The sequence below is a fragment of the Pelobates fuscus genome, chromosome 12, assembly GCF_036172605.1.
Source record: "Pelobates fuscus isolate aPelFus1 chromosome 12, aPelFus1.pri, whole genome shotgun sequence".
NCBI classification, from domain to species: Eukaryota; Metazoa; Chordata; class Amphibia; order Anura; family Pelobatidae; genus Pelobates; species Pelobates fuscus.
In genome coordinates, this window is record NC_086328.1 from 72223446 (window position 1) to 72248103 (window position 24658).

At 37.1% G+C, this 24658-nt stretch overlaps 1 protein-coding gene across 2 annotated transcripts in view; it reads right to left on the reverse strand.

Annotated features, from left to right (window-relative positions):
* Positions 1-3579: 3579 nt before the first annotated feature.
* Positions 3580-24658, reverse strand: part of LOC134579083 (spectrin beta chain, non-erythrocytic 1-like) — a 230305-nt gene continuing 209226 nt past the window's right edge. For both annotated transcript variants that reach the window (XM_063438245.1, XM_063438246.1), the window contains 18 exons: positions 21618-21881; positions 21263-21487; positions 20614-20703; positions 17766-18044; positions 17491-17621; positions 16733-16937; positions 15664-16038; positions 15211-15455; positions 14924-15062; positions 9940-10024; positions 9636-9832; positions 9339-9496; positions 8580-8655; positions 8302-8349; positions 5658-5887; positions 5277-5450; positions 4893-4935; positions 3580-4291 (listed from right to left, as the gene is read on the reverse strand). In XM_063438245.1, coding sequence (XP_063294315.1) covers positions 4061-4291; positions 4893-4935; positions 5277-5450; positions 5658-5887; positions 8302-8349; positions 8580-8655; positions 9339-9496; positions 9636-9832; positions 9940-10024; positions 14924-15062; positions 15211-15455; positions 15664-16038; positions 16733-16937; positions 17491-17621; positions 17766-18044; positions 20614-20703; positions 21263-21487; positions 21618-21881 — 3195 coding nt within the window. In that variant the 3' untranslated portion in view covers positions 3580-4060. The remainder of the gene's footprint in view (positions 4292-4892; positions 4936-5276; positions 5451-5657; positions 5888-8301; positions 8350-8579; positions 8656-9338; positions 9497-9635; positions 9833-9939; positions 10025-14923; positions 15063-15210; positions 15456-15663; positions 16039-16732; positions 16938-17490; positions 17622-17765; positions 18045-20613; positions 20704-21262; positions 21488-21617; positions 21882-24658) is intronic.

Sequence of the window (24658 nt, forward strand, 5' to 3'; positions counted from 1 at the left end):
GATGTGAAACAGTGGTCAAGCCTTTTTAATTCATGGTAGCAAATATAAATGGCAAAGGCAGATATAAAACTAACTATACATAACACATGCACACGTTTTGTTTGATATATATATATATATATCTCAATCAGTCTTATAGTTTCATTTGAATAGGCTTGCTCATATAAATTTAGTTGGTGCAAAGTCTAAATTTTAGCCACAGACCTAGTTTAAATGAAGCATAAACAGATTCAACCCACCTTTTTTGAGATACAATTTTAGGTAGGACCATGGTTTTTTTCCCCCTTCAGATTTGTTACTTTTCACTGTGCATCTACAGCAATCCGCATGTTAAGTCATCACTAAAAAAAATTGTATAAACAGCTTTTTAAATGAAACACCTTATACAGATTATATATCAATAGACATATTTATCTGTAATGGATGTTTCTGCAAGATGCCTCACATTTTAGTGAAAGGCTCATCCATTACATTAGTTATTCAAATACACTAGAGCAGGGGTTCCTAATCCAGTCCAGGATTTAGGAATTACCCTGTTGTGTTTAAAGTGTTTTTTTTTTCCCCCAAAAAAACACCTTAGACAACTGGGTAATCCCTAAATCCTGGACTATAAAGGGGTACTTAAGGACTGGGTTAGGAACTAGTATTAGAAATAAAAATGTATTCCTGACGCTATAGTGTTCCTCTACCTATTTAGATAGGTAGACACATAAGGATTTAAAAAGTAGTTTTACTTACCTTTACTCCCTCGCTGTGCTGGTCTCACCACAGACGCTTAGGGAAGGATTGGGAGGCAAGTTTGCAAGCACGGCTAAGAGCAGCATTTCTTTGAATAACCGAGTCCGACTCGGTTATTGAACAGAAGCATCCTGTAGTGTCTGTCAAGAAATACTACTGTATCTACTAAAGAGCATTGTTTTAGATTATAAAGTTTAAAACTAAAATGCCACCCAGACCGCATATTGATAGATGAAGTGGGCTGTCTCTCTTTAGTGTTTCCTTTAAATTCAGTATCATTAAGCAAAACAATAACAATTAACCTGTACAGATTAACAAAGATGTGTGGGTACAGTCACCCAAACAATTTAAGCTTAATGAAGCAGTTTTTGTGTATAGATCATGCATCTGAAGTCTCACTTCTCTATTCTCAACAGATGTTAACTTCATATGTTTTTATCTTCTGCTCTGAAATTAAACTTTAATCACACACAGGAGGCTCCTGCAAGGTCTAGCAAACTATTAACAGAGCAGGAGATAAGGAATTCTAAAATAAACATAATTTGCCGTAAAGGAAGTGTAAACAGTAGAAGACTCTTTACAGGAAGTGTTTAGGAAGGCTGTGTAAGTCAAATGCAGGGAGGTGTGACTAAGGTGCATAAACAAAATGATTTAACTCCTAAATAGCATAAAATTGAGCAGTACGACTGCAGGGGCATGATCTATACACCAAAACTGCTTCACAAAGCTTATCTGGTTTGGTGACTATAGTGTCCCTTTAAGATGTGAATCTTATTGCATTAATCCAAGCCACAAACTGCTACCATGAATACCCTTCTAATCACTTTTTTCCCCTCATTTCAACTAGTTAACCTAATTTTCCTCCTCTCTCTGCATATTTTGTAACCCTGAATGACCCTGTATACACTCAAAAACAATTCAACTCACTTTTCCCTAGAAATACATTTTGTACCCTTTATCCTTTTAAAAAATCCAGTACACTAGCAAAAAATAAATAAATAAACCAAACACTACTTACCAAGCATGCTAATTAGAGCTAAGCTTTTTAACACAAACAATCTAGTGGTTTTTTTTTTTGGTTTGGTTTTTTTCCTTATTCAAGCCTCTTTCCTACTTTCATACCATTGAACGCATTGGAAGATGTGCAGGGCAGTCTGTTATTCTGATCAGCACATACTTTCTCAGTACACTATGTCTTAAGCCCTAGAAGATTCGGTGAGGAGGGCCTGATTTATCATAGCTACAGGTTTCACAGACTACAGCATGCATAACTTCTCATTTGAAGGTCTGTATATGGCAGATTTGAAAATCTTAGCTCTAGTTAAAGAGGCACTACAGTCACCAAAACAACTTTGGCTTAATGAAGCAGTTTTTTTGTTTTTGTATAGAACATGCCCCTGCAAGTTTATTGCTCAATGCTCTGCCATTTTGGAGTTAAATCATTAGGTTTATACTTCCCTACTTACACCTCCCTGTATGTGACTTGCACAGCCTTCCTAAACACTTCCTGTAAAGAGACATCAATGTTTAAACTTCCTTTAGCCTTCTAGACCATGCACACACCTCCTGTGTGTGATTAAAGTTCAATTTACAGAGTGGAAGATAAAAACCTCTAAATAGAGTTAACATCTGATTGAAATTAAAAAACATTTTTTCTTGCATAGTCACAGCCAGGATAGCTAAGACTAGGCCTTCATAAACAGAAACAAAAGTGATTGAACTCCTAAAATGACAGAATTGAGCAGTGAGACTGCAGGGGCATGATATATGTACAAAAACTGCACAATAAGCTACAGTTGTTTTGATGTCTCTACCGTCCCCTTAAGGGAAATACAGCTGGCAGAAGACAAGATCTTCAGCTCTCCGATAATGACTGAAGGCCGTGAAGTAAACTGCAACTAGTACAAGTCTTTGGTCCATGACAGAGCGCTAAATGATTCAGTACACCTGTAGACTGTAAGCTCATTTGAGCAGGGTCCTCAACTACCAGTTGTTCCTGTTAAATTTTGTTACTAATTTGGTAAATTCTCTTATTGTAAAGCGCTGCAGAATAAGCTGGCGCTATATAAATACCAATAATAATCATAAAATAACACTAGTCTTGATTTAATTTCATAAGAAGTGTATGCTTAATAAGAATCGGTTATGTGAAGGCTTAATGAGTAATGTAATGGTTACAGTTTATATTCTAGAAAGTATATTGCACAACGTGCAGATTGAACACAAAGTATTAAGCGGATATTTATGAAGATCATCAATATTTTTTTCTCCAGCACAAGCTGCTTTGATTTAACTTAAGTGTTTTGTTTGCATCTTCCTTCATTGTTTTTGAAAACCAATCCAGGTATGAATGTAGATTGAACTCACTGAATACATGCATAAATTACATGTACTATATGGTGCTTATTGCGTGGGAGTAGAAACCAATAATTTTGTGTCAATGATGGTGTGCATATGTATACTATGGATCGTATCTACAATTTTAAGGTGATTTTAACAAAATCAATGTATCCTTTGAGTCGAGTGTAATTCATTAAGGAGCTACTGTGATGTTATAATGTATGCTATAGTACGTTTCAAAGAATATGAACACTTATCACCTACCTTCTATAACAAATATGAACACGCTAAAGCTTCTTGGGTATATCAAGAGAAAAACAAATGACAAGGACTTGCAGAGCTATATTGTGCGGTTTTGTGTACATTGGTTTATGTCCATTATTAAGAATCTTACTTTTTTTATCCTTTTTGAAAACTAATAAGCGAAAAAAAATAGGCTAATAGAGAAAAAAAAAATCACTTTTACAAACAGATATATAAAAACATCACGGAGAGTCATCACACAGCTGAGTTCTTTCAGTTTATTGCATCTCCATTATACGCTGCTAAATGTGGACTGCATCTCCAACGTCTGCTGTCATGTTAGAGATTATGGCCGGACATGCGCATAAAGACAATGAAAGACCCCACTCAGAAGGAAAAAGTTTAATGACGATGTAATAACAAACCCCCCCCTCATTAACTGCTAAATGGGCCTCATTAGAGGACCTCCTTATTTTTCAGGGCAACTGGCTCTTGAGTTGACATCACACCAACCATGTTGCATTTACAAGGCCTCAATGATTGTTCATCATTGGAGGTACACATTATGTATGTATAATTATATATATTTATATATATATATATATAAAATGCTGTGGTGGCCTAACCCATAACAACACCCCAGCCCAACCTTTACCCAAAGGTCCCATGCTGTGTTTCACAAGGTCTGATTAACAGTGATAACTGATCATGGCCACTTTCACTCGTGGCATCAAGCAATTTATTTCTTCTTAAAGAAGCTGAATCTCTTTTCTCTGTCTTTTTCTTTCCCTTCTTTGTTGCGTAGTGTAACTTGGCCCTCTGTGGCACTGTTGGGTGACATAGGTGACAAGGGTGGCATAGTCATAGCACGTGTCATGCCCTTGGGGGGGCCTGGGGAACGGTCTGATGTATCTCCAGGAGACGAAGGCAGTGAGGCATTTATCACTCGCATCCAACTACTCATCTCACCCTAAAATAACATTTTAAAGACAAAATCCATTAGCAAATTACAGTATATAAAAGGGGGAGATATTGTGAAAAACTATTACTATTACTAAAAGAGTTCTAGAGAATTTCCCCTCAATCACATTCTCACTCCTATTCGACTCTTTACTTTGAGAAGAACCTTATTTTGAGAAAGGTGGGCTTTAAAAGATAACTCCCCGTGTAAAATATTGGGGACCTTCCCTATAAATGACAGATGTCTAATATTACTCAAGCAACTTGTATAGAATACATGAAAAGTACAGTTAGCCAATTTCATATTTTAGGCATCCCTGTACAACAAAGTTTCTCTCATGTGTACATGTTAGCTATTTGATCCCAGGTTTCAAATAAGTGCTACCACACAAGTGGTGTTTTCTTTTCTTTTTCTTTTTTAAACCCACCATGACTTGCCATATAGGGAACCATAATTCGTAAAAAAAAATTTAAAATAATTTTTAAACTACCACAAATTATAACACAAAGCCAACATTAACACATTGTGCTGCAAATTCTATGTAAATAGAACACATTAACTGTATACACCATTTAGAGCGGAAGAAAAATATTTACTGAACATTTCTTACCTCATCCTTGGCTTGAAAAAGGTACTCCTTCCCATCAGACAAGCTATGAAATAAACAAACATAATAAAGTTTTATATATTAATACACACACACACACACACATATATATATATATATATATATATATATATATACATACATACATACATATATATATACACACACAGACATACAGACACACACCTCATGAATAATATGAAAGTTATAATGCAGAAAACAAACTACTGTTAACACCACTAATAAAGTTCTCCTAAACATTTGAAATTCTTGAAGTTTTAAGCCTTAAAATAGACATATAAACCATTCCTAATGCCTCATCGATCTGCTCTGATCTGTGGTCAGTTTCTATATACTCCCTAACTTAGCCCCCCCATTTATAATCACCTCAGTTTGAAGACATTCTTGCGCTTTTTGTAATCATGTGCCACACTACATTGGGCTCCGGCGAGCTGGATAGGAACCTCACTGTGATATGGGATTCCACTGGCAGCACTCTTAGCATCCTTGTAGAAACCAAAGTTGCCTTTCTTCAATACACAATAAACATTCTGCCAGGACCTTTAGGTAAACAGCAAGGGGATAAAAACAGAAAATGATAAATTAATTAAGGTATAATACACTGGCATTGTATCTACAATGGTAAGTTGTAATAATAATAATACTACAATTACAAAACCACTACCTCTTCCAATATCAATGCAGTATTTCCCAGGAAAGACTTTCGGTTATTCAAGTAAACCACAGTTACCATTGTTTTGCATGTACCTGTTTGCAGCTTTTTTGTTGTGGGATTCCATTTCTTGTTTGCGGTGCAACATTCCCTCCATCTGCTCAGACGCAAGGGGTTCAGAGACGCCGAATGGCAGAGTTGAGGACTGGATGTTCAATGGAGAAAAGGTTGGTCTAACCTGAAGTTCAGGTGAAGGAGGCGGGCTTCCATCTTTGCCACTAAGTTCTGTTTTGGCCCCATTGGTGACATCTGCTGTTCCAAAGCCCTGAAGACACATGACAAATTAGGAAATGCTTTGGTGCAGGAAACAAATAAAAAAAAAAAAAAAATACTTATTGCATTCCTGTAAAACAAAGAATATTAGGAGATAAGGTAGGGACTCCTTTGTCAGTGTATTTTCCTATGACTGACACTTCAAGACATTGGGCGGAGCTACCGCCCGATGTCTAGAAGTGTCAGTCAATCTCCCATTCTTCACCAGTGACGGGTGCACAGATATTAGCTGTATCTAACAACTATAGGGTTGCGTGATCAACCATAAACCTCCATACTGTACTCATGCTGCAGTGACCATCAGCGATTATGTCAAGTCCCCTTGACAGTGACAGTACTGCTTTAAAGGAGAATCAATAATCCAAGGTCCACAAAACAACAAAACTAGTGTAGTTACAAGAAATACTGTGCCAAAGTGCACAACAGTGTAATCACATTCCAAAACACGGAACTCAAGCGGCATGTTCAGAGAGGTAGGTAGGTTAGGAAAGATAACCTACTCTGAATTATCCCCTTAAAAATCATCAGACTTCCCCAGAGATTGACAGTTAAAAAGCGGTCGAGAGGGATATCAGATGAACCACATTGCAGTGGCGAAAGATCAGCAAAATCAGGAACATTTTATTACTAGACCACACCAGAGGAAGAGCTCGCATTCTAACATTAGAGCAAGAAGTCTAAATGAGTACTTTCTTGCACTTTCTAAAAGCAGAACTTAGCATGCTTCATATAATCAACTGCCTCATGCATTAACAAAGAGGTAAGCAAGTAACAGGGAAAATGTCTTAAGATACATAAGAATTTAAAAAAACCAAAAAAAAAAAACATGATACGAAAGAGGAGGAATTAAGGATGGAAAGAAAGTAGCAAAGGAAACAACATAAGGAATCCTTAAAGGACCACTATAGGCATCCAGACCACTTCATCTCAATGACGTGGTCTGGGTGCCAGGTCCCCCTAGTTTTAACCCTGCAGCTGAAAACATAGTTTCAGAGAAACTGCTATGTTTACATTGCAGGGTCAATCCAGCCTCTAGTGGCTGTCTCCCTGACAGCCACTAGAGGCCGCTTCCGCGATTCTCCGTAAGTAAATTACTCTGAAATTACTCTGGACGTCCTCACTAAGTCCAGCGTCAAATAAGATCCCCATAGGAAAGCATTGAGTAATGCTTTCCTATGGGCGGATTTGAATACGCATGCTTCTGGCCGCACATGCGCATAAGGCTCCACTTGGAGCCAACGTTGGCAGGGGAGGAGAGGTTACCAGCGCCGGGATTAAGGTAAGTGGCTGAAGAGGTTTTGACCCGTTCGGCCCAGTGGGAGGGGGGACCTATTAATCCTATAGTGCCAGGAAAACGGGTTTGTTTTCCTGGCACTATAGGGTCCCTTTAAATGGACACTATAGGTAGCCAGACCACTTCAGCTCATTGAAGTGATCTGGGTAGCATGTCCCTTTTGCACTTAGTGCTGCAATGTAAAACATTGCAGTTCCTGTTTCGGACACTGGACGTCCTCACGCTCTCAGGTTTAATGATTTTGTATGGGAAGGTCTTAGCCGCGCATGCTTGTCGCAGGATGTCGGAGGGGGTGGAGGTTTGACCCAGTGCTGAGAGACACTGGCACAGGGATAAGGCAAGTAAAAAAGGGTTAACCTTTATTTAATGTTGGGGTGGGTGATAGTGCCATGAACACAGCATTGTATTCCTGGCACTAAAGTATCCTTTAAAGATCAGATTAGCATAGTCCACCACTAGTGAATGAGAGTATAGTACATTTCTGTTGATGGAAAATTACACTGAAATGTGAAGTCACAAGCTGCTCTCTATTAATCTCTCTAAATTTCCAGGAGCAGAACAGGAAATGTTAAAAATCACATCAATCCGATTAAAATAGCAAATAAAATCACTCTTTGTCCCAGCAAAAACAACTGATTGCATTTGACAGTCTGCATCAGACTCTTTCATCACCTATTGTTTCTCGAACTTTCCATCATCACTTACTAAACCAACAACCACAGTCAGTCAGAGAGCACATGAACTTATCCAATGGACACATGTTCCTGTCAATCAAAAGGTACATGGGAACTGAATGTATTTCACACAAAGGACACACACTAAAAATGTAATGAGAGCATGAACGGAGAGTAGAATATCTGCACATGTATTATGAATTTGATGAAATGAAAGAAAACTTCAAGCACCCACCAATCATAAGACCGCAATAAACATAAGAATTATAAGCATTCATCATAATATCAATTAATATAGTTTTTAATCAGAAAAGATCTGCATTGCCAATTAATTCCAGGTGGATCATTACCAGACAGCTTAAAATCATCAGCTTGCATGATGCAAATAGTGTTTACACATGAAATGTAAGCCTGCGTACTGAACAATGTAAACTTTACCTGGTTTTCAGACAAACTGTCTTCTAACCTCCGTGTATCAGTGGATGGCTATAAAACAAACAAGAAATAAAACACAATATTTAATGGTGTGTGACAAGCTAAAACCAAAGGAAAGACTAATGTCTGTGACCTCTGCTAGTATAGCAATAAATATTTGGTTTACCCCATAGAAGCTCCAGCTATCACCAGTCACTCCATTACGGCAATCATGCCCAACAACTCCGTAATAAGAATTGCAAAATTATTAACATAGAAAAATAAAAAGAATGTAGCAATACCTGGGGAGAATCAGACTCTGCACACAGACCATTAACTGAAATTTGTTCCTGAGAAGGATTCTGTGCACCATGTAACCTACAAATAAAAAGAAACAAACACAAACTTAATTATACTGTCCATTACATTTATGTGTAAAATACATCATATCTATTCAAAAAAAATTTTTTTTTAAGACTCTTCTGCTTCCTAAAGCACTTCAGCTTGTTGAAGTGTTCGAGGGGTTAGCTGCATATTGCTGCAAGGTTTATTTTAGAAAAGTTATGATTAAAAAAAAAAAAAATCTGCAGTTTTATAAAAATAAAATGAAAAATGAATGCTTGCCACCTGTTACTGTGTCCCTTGCACTTAAAGCAATTCCAAACTGCATATATAATCCTGAGTTAACAGTCTAGGGTATTTGACTGGCAATTGGTATTACATGTTGTCAGAGTTCATACTGCCAAGAGCCTGTACTCAGTGTGGAACCACACGTAAACGGAAACCTGGAATCTGTATGGAACCACACCCAAGTGTAAATAAATTATAAAGGATAATGAAAAGGAAAAAGCAACGAGAAAGACGAACAGAAGGAGACGTACGTGAATCCCATTTTTAGAAAATAGCACAATAATGGCCGAGACTTAGAGGATACCGTAAGATAAACAAACAACTAATCAAGCAGACCATGCAAAGAAATTTGTAAGATGCACAGGCAATAAAAAAAAAAGTTTAAAAATAAATAAATATTGAAATGTTATCTCTCTCTCTCTCTCTCTAACCTTTCTTGTAGCATGTTAACTATTGCAGTCTGGTCTTCTGTGGATTGATTATTCTGTGTTTGCAAACTATCCTCTTGCTCTTCAGGCTGAGGTGGGGTTGGCGGCCTTCTTCTTCTTTCCTCCTCTTCCCGCCTGCGCCGCATCTCCTTTTCTTCCAACTGAGGGCAGGGTGGAATCCAAGGATGGACAGATATTAAAGATTAAGCATTTCGAAAGTAAAAAGTATATTCAGGCTAAAACAGTTTGTGTCCATCGTAACATTAAAATTTAACTACATGTCACTCTTTAGCTTCTCACCGTGGTTAACTTCTCCAAAAGGAAAAATCTATCATCCCAAGTGGACACAGATTTCTGGAATGCCTCGTGCCTTTTGATCAGATTTTCCACCTCATCAACATTATTTCCGATCTCTGCAGATCGGACAATGGGTTCCTGGCTGGACAGCCATGCCTCAGCCACATTGGCATCTCTTCCAAACATCAGCACTTCTAGAACTGAAGGATAAAGAGACATATATTATTAATATTATATTAAAGAATAATACATTCTGTAATTCCTTAGCTTCCAGAATCTCACACAGAACACAAACCCTTCTACTTACCGATCTGCAACCATTCCATTTTATCTTTCCACTTATTCTCAGTCTCTTGTCTTCTTTCCTGAAGCTGCTCCAATTTTTCAGAGATCTAGTTAAATAAAAACATTATGGCTCAGTAAGTAAAGGCAGATGCTTAAGAAGTATGCCAAACTAGCTAATGGAAATGGATACCAAACCATAATTTTTAGGGTTATTTACTGAAGTGAGAATTGTCTAAATTCAAAGTGAAATTTAAAAAGGGATACTCCAGACCCCTAAAGCACAAACTGTGAAGAATTCAGTATAAATTGGCAATTTTATTAATTAAAAGGGACACTATAGGCACCAAGATCACTTAATCTCGTTGAAGTGATCTGGGAGTTCCATACCAGTCATTTTAGCCCTGCAGCTGCAAACATTGCAGTTTGAGATTTACTCAAATTACGCCAATGGAACCAGACTGCCTCTAGAGGCACTTACTGCAGATTCACAGTTTGACTCAGTGAAACGACGCTGGACTTCCTCACTCTTTGCACAAGAACATCCAGCGTCTTCTAAATACCCATAAGAATGAATTGATTCAATGCTTTCCTATGGGGAAGACCATTCGGTTAAAAATCTGGTGTATTTTCAAGCATTTATCAAGCTAAAACACTGCATATCCAGACTTCTATCATGACCACTTAAAAAAAAAAAAAAAAAAAGCAGAAGTGATCATGGTTGTTGGAGTAACCCTTTAAGCATACCAACGTTTTATCCATGTTACACTATCACATACTTTGAGTAGAAGCTTCCTCCTTTCACACATTTAAATATTTTGTTCTTTACACAGGGTGTTTTTGGTTTTCTTTTAGGAATAATTAGGTATACGCCTGTGCTGAAGAATATTTCATGGTTATTTAATTTGCCATCATGATTAGAGACATTCAAACATAGATGAGGTCAGTGAACTATGGCACCAAGCCTGGTCACCATCTGTCACTTGTACTGCTCAGCCTGTACTTTGTTAAAGTGCAGAATGCACTGGAAAAAAAATAAACCGTGGCCAAAGCTTGCTATTGATAAACAGTACAATATAAAAAAAATAAGTTTCTTTATTTTCTTATTAGGATGTATTTATGGATCAATCAAACACTAGTGATTAAAGCAACCAAAAAATAAATTAATTATATATATATATATATATATATATATATATATATATATATATAAAATTTATTTTTGTGTATAAAAAGTGTTCTTACGCAACAACAAAAAGTATAATACAATAACATGGCGCAATCTTCCCGGAAGTGTTACAATATCAAATTAGTGTCTAGTTTAATCACGCCTCATTAACTCCTGAGACTTATTCAGATGACTCACACAGAACATTTCCAGCTCTCCTGCCCTTCCTCTACGGTACTGGATTTGCAAACTACGTTTCATCATTCTCTGCGTATTGAACATTTTATGTCAAAATAGCAAGTCTGAGAATTTTTTGATCTAAAATTAGGAAGTAATCCTCTATATGTTATTAAAAAAAACAGGATATTCCCAACATAGATAATTCCCTGCATTTTTCTCAAAATGCACCCGACTTTTTTTCCAGGTAAGATTTTAACTTAAAAAAAATAAATACATGCAACATTGTGTATAGCAAGAGAAGACAACTGGATCTTGTGCATATCAATATTCAGGTGGTCCTCATTTAGCGACCTACCTGTTTTACGATGGCTCGCACTTACGACCAGGCGCAAGTGCGAGCCGTCGTGGGGACTACCTGCTCTGGTGCGCATGTTTGGGGAAACTTCCCTGGACATAGATGAATGCACCAGAGCTGGGAATCCCTTAACTTGTCACCTCCCGACCAATTCATTCTACGATGGGTCATTCTATGGGTCGTAGTAACGGAATTTGGTCGGTAAGTGAGGAGTGTGTTTTCTATAGATTCAATTAGCAATTACAAAGTAGCAAGCTTATTAATAAATTCAATTTATTATATTGCTTACAAATTGTGACAGACCACCCTGTCACATAGGACTAGTACGTGGCTCCCTAACCACCACCTCCCTCAAAAGGAACTAGAATTCACAGGATTTCCCCCTCCAAGTTATGCATCCCTCTCTAGTGTCTTTCACAGCATTATTTAAGAGCAGCAGAATTTTTTTTATTAGCGATATTGCAGAAGGTCTTGATGGTAATGTATGTCTTTTTCCTGATGATACTAAGATATGGAACAAGGTTGATGTTCCAGGAGGGATAAGCCAAATGGCTAATGATTTAGGTAAACTAGAAAAATGGTCAGAGTTGTGGCAACTGACATTTAATGTGGATAAGTGCAAGATAATGCATCTTGAACGTAAAAACCCAAGGGCAGAGTACAGAATATTTGATAGAGTCCTAACCTCAACATCTGAGGAAAGGGATGTATGGGTAATTATTTATGATGACCTAAAGGTAGGCAGACAATGTAAAAGAGCAGCAGGAAATGCTAGCAGAATGCTTGGTTGTATAGGGAGAGATATTAGCAGTAGAAAGAAGGAAGTGCTCATGCCATTGTACAGAACACAGGTGAGACCTCACTTGGAGTATTGTATGCAGTAATGGAGACCGTATCTTAAGAAGGATATTGATACTTTGGAGAGAGTTCAGAGAAGGGCTACTAAACTGTTTCATGGATTGCAGGATAAAACTTACCAGGAAAGGTTAAAGGATCTTAACATGTATAGCTTGGAGGAAAGACGAGACAGGGGGGATATGATAGAAACATTTAAAAACATAAAGGGAATCAACACAGTAAAGGAGGAGACTATATTTAAAAGAAGAAAAACCACAACAAGAGGACATAGTCTTAAATTAGAGGGACAAAGGTTTAAAAACAATATGAGGAAGTATTACTTTACTGAGAGGGTAGTGGATACATGGAATAACCTTCCAGCTGAAGTGGTAGAGGTTAACACAGTAAAGGAGTTTAAGCATGCGTGGGATAGGCAGAAGGCTATCCTAATTCTAAAATAAGGCCAGGGACTAATTAAAGTATTTAGGAAGTTGGACAGACTAGATGGGTCGAATGGTTCTTATCTGCCGTCACATTCTATGTTTCTATGTTTCTATAAACCACCAGGAAAGCTGCTGAGGCACAGCGCACCTGACCAAGAGCAACCACTAAATGCTATGTGTGACGATGGTCACCCTCACTTGGGGCTAAAGACTGCCACTTTATGTAGTTTCCCAGTTTCCCGGTTTCACCATGTGCCCATTAGGTACAGTATGTGTATAATGTATTTGTTATTTTTTTTCCTCCCCTCTCTCTTGTTTTCCCAGAATGGCATTGTCACATTGTTCCAGAGACACTTCCAGGCCAGTTCAAATTGGATGTTCTGCCATGCCCTTAAGTCTCCCATGTGGTCCTCAACCCTTGTTATGGTCTGTGCCCACTCTGCCTTGTAAACAGAGTACTGAATTCACACAAATGTAAAACAGAAGGGAAGATAATTTGTTTATTGTATTGTGAAAACCACTATTGTGCAACAAGTCTCTTGCAGGTAATTAAATTATGGAGTCCTAAAATAATTATGGACACAAAGACTCTGGGGAGAGACTTGCATGGTTTTAACTGATGACCTTCTGTGGGGAATGTGCCTATAAATACCTGTGTTGTGTTCAATATAATCAGTTCTACTTTACCCTTCACATATCTCGACTAGTGTTTGGGTGAAACCGCTATACAAGCAATAATACTGAGCTATATTCACTTTTCTATGAGCTGGAAGAGATACTTCGGAGGAACAGGAGAGCCTTGGCAGTGACACTTTGGTTTCTTAGCAAGTGATCCGCCACAGACATGCACTGTCGACATAAATGGAAGTCATTTGTTCCAAAATCATCTTCCGACCTTAAAGTCACACCACAAGAAAAAAGATTTATATTGGTTTTTAAAAGGTGTGACAAATGTCATTCAGTTAACATCTAGTAAAAAAATAAAAATAAAGTATTTTTAATGGAAAAGAAAATCTTACCAATAAAACCGCAAAACAGAAAGAATAATTAAGAATTTTGTTACACGCAGAGGCAAACATTTGAGTAAAATAAAAAACCTATTTAGCTATAAAAAGGTGGTTTGTATAATTATCTAATCTGTAATATTGGTGAACGCAGAAGGAGTCGAATCAAGTTGTGGCCAACCCTGTCCAATGCTACCCAAATCTTTTCTCCAAGAGAGCTTTCACTACCCCTGGTTCAGTACCTTCCCTTCTTACGAACGTTACTGCCAAAAGCGCCTCTCTCTGGCAGTCAGTCAGTCGGCTACAAAACTACAGAAAGGTCCCCAGCGGCACCTGGCCGCAAACCCTGTGGAACGCTAACCCGGCCACCTTGACCCACTGTTTTATCTCACTTGCTGACCTGCCAGGGGAGTTCTATTTGGAGGGAAGGTACTACAGACTAATAGGAACAATCACTCCCCGAGAGCCAGGGGGAGACCTCTTGTCTGGCCACAGGAGCTCCCGATATTTGACCGGCAAAAGCCACATTTGCGCTGGAACTATTATGGGCATAGATCACGTGTGCAACCGGTCAAAACTTTACCACGGTGGCGATTTGTTCTATTTTGCCAACGTGGGCACTCTGATTAGAGCTATCCAGGGATGTATGATACGTAGGGTTCCTGTGTGTCTCTATTATGTTTTTGGGGTGTTTCTGTAGTAGGCACTCTGTATCCAGGAGATAATTTGTTTAGCAAGCAGCATCTCCATTATCTTCCGGACACAGAGGCATCTGGGCGGGCACTGTATGTATTGAATGGAGACCCCTTACAGGGAGTACTTGTATAAAAGGCTGCATTTGGCTCAATAAATGGAGTTGTACTCCTAGAACTATGTGCCGTTTAGTTACTGGGGGGGAATAGAGCTATTCACTAAAGAGCACTTCTTCCTGCTTCAAGGATATTTAGTGGTGATACCTAGTCCAGGTATTGGAGCTCCGCTTCAAAAGTCATAGCTTCGTTCTACACAGAAATAGTTAGTACCTTGTCAGAGGCATAGTGGTTCTTCTCTAGGAGGGTGTTGCCAAGGTCTATGCAGGTTGTAAAGCTGTCTGCTCGGGCATCTATCTCTGCCTTGATCCCTTGGTGATTCTTGATCACTAAATCAGCTGAGGATACATCTCTAACAGATGGAATCAAAGATAAAGTTATGACACTATATGATAGACAGAAGACTATATTAAAATACGTTCTGTATAAAGAAGACGGCAGAAAATTATTTTTCAGACATTCATACTTTAAACACTGAACATAAAAGCAACTCTTATTACCGTGGCTTCTCCTGAGCATCAATCAAAAGATTGATGTCATCCATCCACAACATGAGGTCTCGAACCATCCTGAAAAAGCGGAATTTCTCCACTGTATCCAAAAGAAGCTGGCGTCGGGCACTGCTAGCACTTTGCAGCTCTCCCCAAGCTTCTGTCACTGCTTGCTCATGGCGGTGAATATCTGCAGCTTTTTCACCTGCATACGCTTTTTGTAGACGGGAAGCATCTTCTTGTACCTGCTTCACCTGAAGGAAAGAACATGAAATTAATGAATAGTTCTCTATTGAAATAAATAACATGTTGGCAAAATAAATATAAATTTCAATCCTTCTTAACAGTAAAATAGAACCAAAGTACAAAATAAAGCAGAGCATACAGCATTTAGAATTTTAGAAGATGAAAATACTTCAAAGTTAGTGGTACTATCAACATTCCTCCTGTTCTACTACTTACTTGTGCACTGAGGGCTTGAATGTCATGTTCAAATGTGGTGTGCATGCGCTGCATAGCTTCAGCTGTGTTTAGGTCCCTGCCAGTCTCCTCTGGAATCTGCTTCTGCTTATCCTGAATCTGCCCCAGTGTCTCGCGGGCATCCTGGTAGAAACGATGAAGTTCATAGGACGCTGCCAACATCTGACTTCGAGTGTCTATCATTTCAAGAAGATCAGCCCAGGCTTCATTAAGGGCGTCTTTCCATTCTGCTACAGTGGAATTCTCAGAGTGGCCAGAAGATATAAGCTCATCTGCCATTAGGTTGACACCATCCACTCGTTCTTGGCCAATGTTACTAGTATCACGGGAGAACTCACGGAATTTGTCCCTCAACATCTGGAAATAAGCATGCAAAGTAAGGAGACTTTATGATGTATAAATCTATATATTTGACAAGGCATAGAGCTGGGTAGGAAAAGGGTGAAATTACTAGACAAAAATTAAACAATTTTCTTTATTCAGTGAGAATTCTCTGGAATGAACTAGCAGAAAAGCAGAACCTAGAACTGGAGAGTCTGCCTGCAAAATTTGACTGATGTTGCTCCCAATGTACACTTGGAACAATACAGCTCATACATCTCCTAATTTAACAAGTTGAACGCATGTAGCATTATGCATCACCTGGGAGATGTCTGAGGTGAGATGATGTCAGGGGTAATAGACTTTCATATTGCAAACACTAGGCCCAGTATTAGCCATTACACTAGATGAACACACAAGAACATATTCCTTGATAAATATCTTTAAAACATTCACTTTACCTTCATTTTCCCCACTTCTACTGTATACGAAACACAAATAAAGGTCTGAGGCACTGAATTTTAAACAAAGTCACATGTTTTACTATGCCCAAACTCACTAGAAGGAATAATTTACTGCCATGGCATTTTTAAGGTCTCATATATTTACATTTTGCATTAGAGATCATTTGTAATATTGTGGCGTGGGTCTCTGATGTTAAAGATTGAAAGAAAGAGTGGCTTTAAAGTTATTTTCATGGGAACAGATAATTGCATTTAGTATCACATACCGTCACATGCTCATAATCCTGCCCTAATTCGTGGGAAGCTGCCACCACTTCGCGTTCAGAGATCCAGTGCTCAAGGTCTTCCACATCCCTCTTAAGTTGACAGAGTCTTTGGTGTTCTTGCAGTTTTCCACATCTCTCTTCTGCCAGGTCCTTCAAGCTGGCGTATAGTTTATCTACCTGCCCTTGGCGCATGGTAATACGATCACTAAGAAGGCAATAAAGGAGTAAAATGAGAGCAGTATTTATAAATAAAAAAAAAAAAAAAACACAAAACAAAACATGTCTTAATGTAAAGGTAGATGCCCATAATTTACCCATTAATTCTAAGTAAGTACTTCAAAAAAAATGCACAGTACAACTTTCCGTGTATGGCTGTCCTTGCATGCACCCTAGGCTCAAGGGATTGGCTGGTATCTCCCAGCCACTTCTTAAAAGCGGCAAACATCAGTAAAGCATGAAGATACTTTTTATATTTATATACATTTGCATGTAAGTAATACATAGCATTATCAATGCACCAATACTTGAACGAAAAGGAAAAAGTAAACCTCACTGACCTCTGAAGGCTACTTAAAGCTATTTAAAGCATTTTATGTAATATTTGTATGCCATTCACATTCTGAATCAGGTATCTACACGATTATTTGCTCTTCCAAATCACTGCTACTTTAAAGCACATGGCAAATCAGAGTTAACACATGAAGTGTTGTAAATGCAGAATTGTGATAATATACAACATTGCAATTTAGCATACTCACCTCTCAGGATGATTTCTGGAGACCATTTCTCGGCTTGAATTGGCTAGCTGGTGAATGGTTTCTGCATAGTCATCAAGAGCCTGTTCCATCACTAAATGTTTCTTCAGCATAGCCTGTGCACCAATTTCATCCTAGCATATTTAACAAAGTAAGAAATATTAGAGGAAAATTTAACTTATTTATCTTTCGAAATATCTTCTTGCACTTTATAGAGATTGACCATTTCTACACAAGAACCTTTTTTTTTTTTTTTAACATTGAGGACTGTACCGAACCTTGGCTTTTTCTTCAGACATCATATGCAGCTCCTGCTCTCCCATCCAGGCTTCAGCCTCGGCAGCATCAGCATAAAACTGCTGAGCTGCATGGGATTCTTCAAGACGAGCATGGCGGTTTGCTGCTTCCATTGCCAGATCCTCCCATGTGCTCCTCAACAATTCAAGCCTCTCTCCAATTTCCTGCGCATCCAACACATTGTTCTTGACCATAGACTTTCCTCTGTCTAAGATGTCATCGATTCGAGGCTGGTGCCCTTGAAGCTCCTTCTGTAAAGTCTGTTGAAGGGGAAAAAAATTCATTTATATGTAAAATCATTAATGTCCTCTTGCTTGCTATATACATACCTTTCTATACAATATATAAGGAAGAAAGAATCTTAACTCTTCTAAAAGCGTTATTTACTTAAGTGTGAATTCAAAGTAAATTCAAATGTAAGTCTAGAATAGCTGAAATTAGAGCATAGCAAATAGAGATTTTTTTTTTCTACTTTAAATTCTCCTTAGTAAATAACCCTATAAATGTTTTGCCATCCCAAATACATACATTAGGTGGAGCAAGCACATATTTGGCAACTGGTGCAGAAATAAAAATCTGGTAAAAGGCTGGTATGGCAAAACCAGACAGCCAGGCGACAAAGTAAATCTCTTAACTTATCATGTGACATTTACACCAAAGAAAAACAAACAAACATTCTTATTCAAATTGGTGTATACTAGTGAAAAGTGCACCAGAGGTACGGAAAGACACACTTATTGGAACTACACAAACTAAGTGATGGCCATTACCATCTTGGATTTGTGATCCCATGAATGTGGGCCCAGGTCACCAATGCAACTCGCAGAGTGTGTCAAAATGCAACGCAGCGTACATTTAATTGTAAGAGTGATCACTGCCCTAAAACATCTTTTCATGTATCTGCAGAAAAGCATGTGATCAAATAAAAAAAAAAAAAACTACATAAAGCTAGTTATTCCCTTGTTTTTTTAATTAATCATAACATCACTAGTAATATAAAAGTTGAATAACAGCTTCAAAAACTCTAACATTTTGTTTCCCACCAGGACCAAGGATTCCAATCATCTCAGATTACCTTGGACATCCAACAACTGCAAAGGAAGCCCGACTTTATTATCCAGAATAAAGCCATCTCTAGAAACACACTCCTCAATTACCGGGTGGTCTATTTTACTGGCAATTCAAAACTTCATTACTGGTTTTAATTGCAACTGGACTAAAATATATATATATATATATATATATATATATATATATATTACAGTCCTGTTATTGAAATATTTCACACAATGTCCATTATTTATTTGCGGAGTTCCCTAGATGGGCAGTTAATAGCATTATAATGCTAATGCAAAATAATCCAAAAGAAATAGGCCAGACTATACATTTCACAAGAGTCTAGTGAAGGCATTGGTATGCAATAGAAGTCTGTAAATAGGCAGTGATGTCAGGATTGAGCATGTAGATTTTTATTTTTTATTTTTTTTAATTGGAGGGAGAGGACTTTGGTCTATAAAAAAAGATGCAAAAAAAGTCAACTTAATTTCAGTGAGACAGAAAACAGCTGCCTGAAGACCGATAACATTTAGCCTAGTTCAAGTATGTGAGTTATACAAGGAACTGTTCTGTGTTGTGATACTTTCTGGGGCCGAAGATAAATTTTCTTTATATCCTTTTTGACAACTATTTAACAATTTTCAATAAGCACATATGTGTCCCTCAGTTTAAATCAAATAAAAATTATACATCCTTTACCGAGCCATTAAAAAAAAAAAAAAAAAAAAAAAAAAATAATATATATATATATATATATATATATATTTATATTGTGTAATTATATTTTTATTCCAAGTAGCATAGAAGCTTTTTCTTTGAGTTTGCATAGTCAAAAATATCGATGTGCTGAATGCATATTCCATTCAATGATAACCAGGGGTTATTATCTTGTAACTCCACAGACCCTAGTGGCACGGTTGGACAGACTTACCTGAACATATAACAGATGATCCAAAATGTTAACAAAACCTGACACAATCTCCCCCTTATTACAAATCATTCAATAATTTTCACTCCTCCACTGACCCCCTAACCCAGGAGACATCTCCCAGTGTGGGAAAGCCTGTTTGTGAGTAACGGGAACATACACCGTTTTACTCACCACAACATCTAGTAAGCAGCCAACCTGCCTTATGTCCTATCTGTCTAGCAGTAATCTGTTTTGTTTATGTATTGAGCAATCACTCGCTTTAGGGTTGCTAACTAAGCAGTGACACGCTGTACACTTTAGTTTTATATTCATTTTTATGTTTACTTTTAATTTTTGCACAATTATAATTGTTACATTGGTAATTAATTGTTTTACATATAATTAAGCCACTACCTGTATTCTCAATACCTTTTAAGAAGCTTCAAGTAAGCCTCACAGATCTGTTCTATGATTCTTTTGTTTTGTATTTTTCTTACATGCAGAGTATGAATTGGAACACCATTCAGTGAACAATATAAGTACCTTTCTTTTCCTCTTGTAAACTTTGGTGCATGTGGGAGAGGGACTTATTGCAATCTTAATACCGCTTCACTTCTTAATATTTTATTTAGAATTTTCACTCCTAAAATGATTATTGGTAATTATATCAGCTAAATAATATGAGGTAATTAACAAATCCTTTGGCACAGGTGCAGTAAAGGGTCACGCATGTATTTAGGGGGGATTATTATTGAAAACATATCATGAAAACATGCAACACCCAGCAGTAAAAGAAATACAAGCAGCCTCTTTCATTATGCACTATTTGCGGTCTACTCTTATGTTACCAAAAATAAGCTCACCTGATTCTTTTTAATGAGCAGCTGCACAGTCGGGAGGTCTCTCCCATGTTCGGTAGATTTAGCCATTGGCATTCTTTCCTTTACCCACAGCTAAGAGAAATAACACAGTAAGTTCATCGAAGCCAAACATTATTGTCAACAACTCAAACATATTCTGTACATCATTAAATAAAGATTCACTCCAAATTACCATAAGCACTTTAGTGATTTGAAGTGGTCATGATGCTTAGAGTCTGTATGTGCAGTGCTTCACTATGAAACACGGCACATAGGGAGTTTAAACCTGGCATCGGACGCCAGCACACATCGCATTCAAGTGCCAGGGGGAGCAATGTCATCCAAGGTGGATGGGTCTACAGGGAAAACTAGGCATCGAGAATGGAATGGGGGCAATTTTTTTTTAAGTTTTATTTTTTTTCTGGTTTTGTAGTTTGTTTGGCATAGGCAGACCTGGCTAAGAAGGGTTTTCTTAAAACACATATTACTGGTTGTAGTAGCCATTTAAGAAATGTTGAGATCAGCATTGAACTCAATATTTCACATTTTTGGTCAAGGTTTATAACAAAATGTAAACAAAGAACTTTAGATTTATTCCTCTCCATGTTCTAAATGTAGAAAATTAAGTGCATGGACCCTTAGAAGCTCTTACTATTTCATCTTCCAGGTCTCTGTTAAACTGATGTCCTTCCTTCGATGCTAAAAGCAGATTCCTTCTTTCATTGAGAGGAGCACGTAACGTGAAGAACCTGTCTGCAACAGTCTTGTTCTTGGAGTCAACCTCAACTATATTGGCATCTTCCTGTCCCAGAGCTTGTGCTTGAGTCTGGATGGCATCTAGCTCTTTCTCCCGAACTTCCATCTGGTTCTCTAGCATCTGAACACATTCAACAACAAAAAAGGATGATGATTGTAGAAATTGGCAGAACATTTACAATTCGTGATGTATTGAGTACATTTATCAAAATCTGGCCAATCTCACATTGGCTTCACTTTTATGGATTTACCTGCTGCTTGTTCAGTAGGATGTTAACGCTGGTCAAGTCTTTTCCATAATCATCCGAATGGAGCTGTTCCTCCAGATTCTGCAGCCAGCTTTCCAAAGCAGAGCAACTTTGTGTGAAGAGCTCTGCCCTATTAGCATCGAACAGACACTGTGCTTTACTGTTGGTGGTTGATTCCAATGCATTCCACAAATTATGAAGTGAATCCAACTTCTCTCTCACAACAGGCTCTAGCTCTGGTTTCTCTGCCATGAGTTGATGCCCTTCCTGGAAAAATCAGAAATGTGATAAATCAGACTATTAGTCCTCTAGTCTAGGAAAATAAGTAAAGTATTTGTATACAAACAAGGGATGGAGAAACAAGCACACTGCTTATTTATTAAACATTTATTATTCAAAATAAAATAACTACCATGTATATTATTTATGTTTAGTATTCTGTAATACATACAAGTTAATACAACGTGCAACCCCTAACTTACAATTGATCTATGGAGGCAGCCATCCTTAAGGTGAAGCGGTCTTTTCTAAAACAAGTACCATTGATCAAAATCTTGAATATTTATAACTTATAAGATGCTCGGTTTTCTTTTAAATCTATATGACAGACTTAGTCAATGCCATAAATAAATATACAGCTGATACAAAGTAAAGCCAGAGGAAACATTGCAAATGGAAAGAAAGTTAGAAACATCTAATTTCTCTGCTTCGCTGTAAGTTTTATTTTATTTTTTCTATGCTGACTGCCAGGTGCAAAGTTCAGAGCTTAAAACAATGATCGACAGTGAGCCAAGGTGGAGTCACCCATGTACAGGACAAAAGATTAATGGATATCTACATTTGATTTGATAACGCATACATATCTATTAAACAACTTTAACTTATTTTATTATTGAAGCAGTTTTAGTGTATAGATCATGCCCCTGCAGTCTCAGAGCTCAATTCTCTGCCATTTCTGAGTTAAATCACTTTGTATACACAGTACTAGTCACACCTCCCTGCATTTGGCTTGCACAATCTTCATAAACACAACATTCAAAGAGTCATCTAATTTGTATTGCCAATTCTGTTTAATTTATCATTTATCTCATGCTCTATTACAAGCTGCTAGAACCTGCAGGTGCCTCCTGTATGTAATTGAAGTTCAATTTAGAGAGCTTAACTGCAGTGAATTGAGCAGTGAGACTGTAGCAGCATGACCTATACACCCAAACTGCTTCATTAAGCTAAAGTTATTTAGGTGACTATTGTGTTCCTTTAAGTCGTCTTTGGACAAAAGCACAGCTCATCCAACCAATAGCCATGAGCTTCCGTACGGTGTGTTAATACGTTTAGACATGCACAAAAGCCACTCCTCTAAATAAAATAAATAAAAACAAAGCAGATTTTCAGATCTTCATATTACTCTTTGTCTGAGTAGATAGGTGGTGTTTCTAACCAAACAAGATTTAAAGGTGGGCCCCCACAAAACAACCCAGGAGATGTCCGGAGATATGTTTATATTAACAAAATAATACAGTAGCCTGGCTATGTTTTAATCTTTATAGCCAATGGCAATTAAAATATTACAAGCATTTTCTTAAAGAGAACATTTAGGTTTAGAATAAGGAAAAAATATTTTTGTTAATATTTATTTTCCACTTAATCACGTATGAAATATTACAATATTTGTTTATGAATAAACGTTCAATAATAAATAATTTTTCAATATCGTTACAATCCAAATCATAACCATCATGAGAGGAACAATAGCATACATAATCCTGTAACAGTCACAGAACTTTCCATTTAAGACAGAATTAGACAAAAACATTAAATCCGTTGTCGAGCAAGGGTGTCCCGGGGAATTGTATTACCAATAAGTATAAATGTGATAAATGTAATACTTTCTAGATTTTCAACGTTTAGGGTTAGTTGGCATTTTCTATTTCCAAATTTGTTTGCCCATTCTTCCCACATTTTTCCCATGTTTTAGTTCTTTTGGATTGATATCTTAAAGATTTACTGATTTTTCTCTCCATTTTAATTTGGAATAATAACGGCTTGTATGTTTAAATTTGACCAAAGTGGGGCTTGAGAATTTTCCCAACTGCGCGCAATTAAAATCTTTACAGCCAAAAAGCAATATAATAATAATAAAAAAAAAAAAGTTAATATTATTTGTCTTTGACAAATTCAAATGCAAAATTCAAATCTATGTTGGCATGATTTTTTATAAAGAGAAATATATTTTTCCAAGTATTGACTATTTTATCACAGCTTCACCATATGCAAGTTCCATTAACCTTATTGGATCTCCAGCATATTGATGAGTAGTTGGAGAGTAAGTACCACCTATGTAATACCTTGAAGTGTATTTCTGCCCAATTTATACAGTGCATTACTTTTTTGACTTTTAATCATGCATCACACCACTTCTTTATTTATGATGTATTTAAAGGTCTCTGCCAAATTTGAAAAACTGGAAACATTTGTAGTGTTTCCATTACATTCAACAGATCCATCCATACCTTTGGATATTACTCTGGATGTTAAATCATAATTTAGAATATTAAAAAGTTTATCTATTGTATTTCATTTTTCGCTCAACAAATTGTTCATTATATAATTTTTTACATTTAGATAATTAAATATTTCCGACCCTGGAATTTGGTATTCTTGTACAGTCTGTGGAAAAGGTTTTACTCTTCCTGCCATTCAAATTTGCAAATTTTATTCCTAGATAGGGCATATCTTTTTTCATCAAAGTAAAGCTGTATTTAGATCGAATATCTTCTTTTGATCTATTATCCAAATTAAGATCCATTATTGTCGATTTATCTATATTAATTTATACTGTGCCACTTGTCCATATTCTTCTATCACCTACATAAGATGATCTAATTACTTACTCTGTTTTTAAATTGTAATACAATAAATCATCAGCGTACATGTTAATTTTTAGTTAATTTCCTTTACATCGATACCCCTTAATATTGATGTTATTTCTTATAATATTAGAAAAGGGCTCAATGGACATGATATAAAGGAGTGGAGGCAGGGTG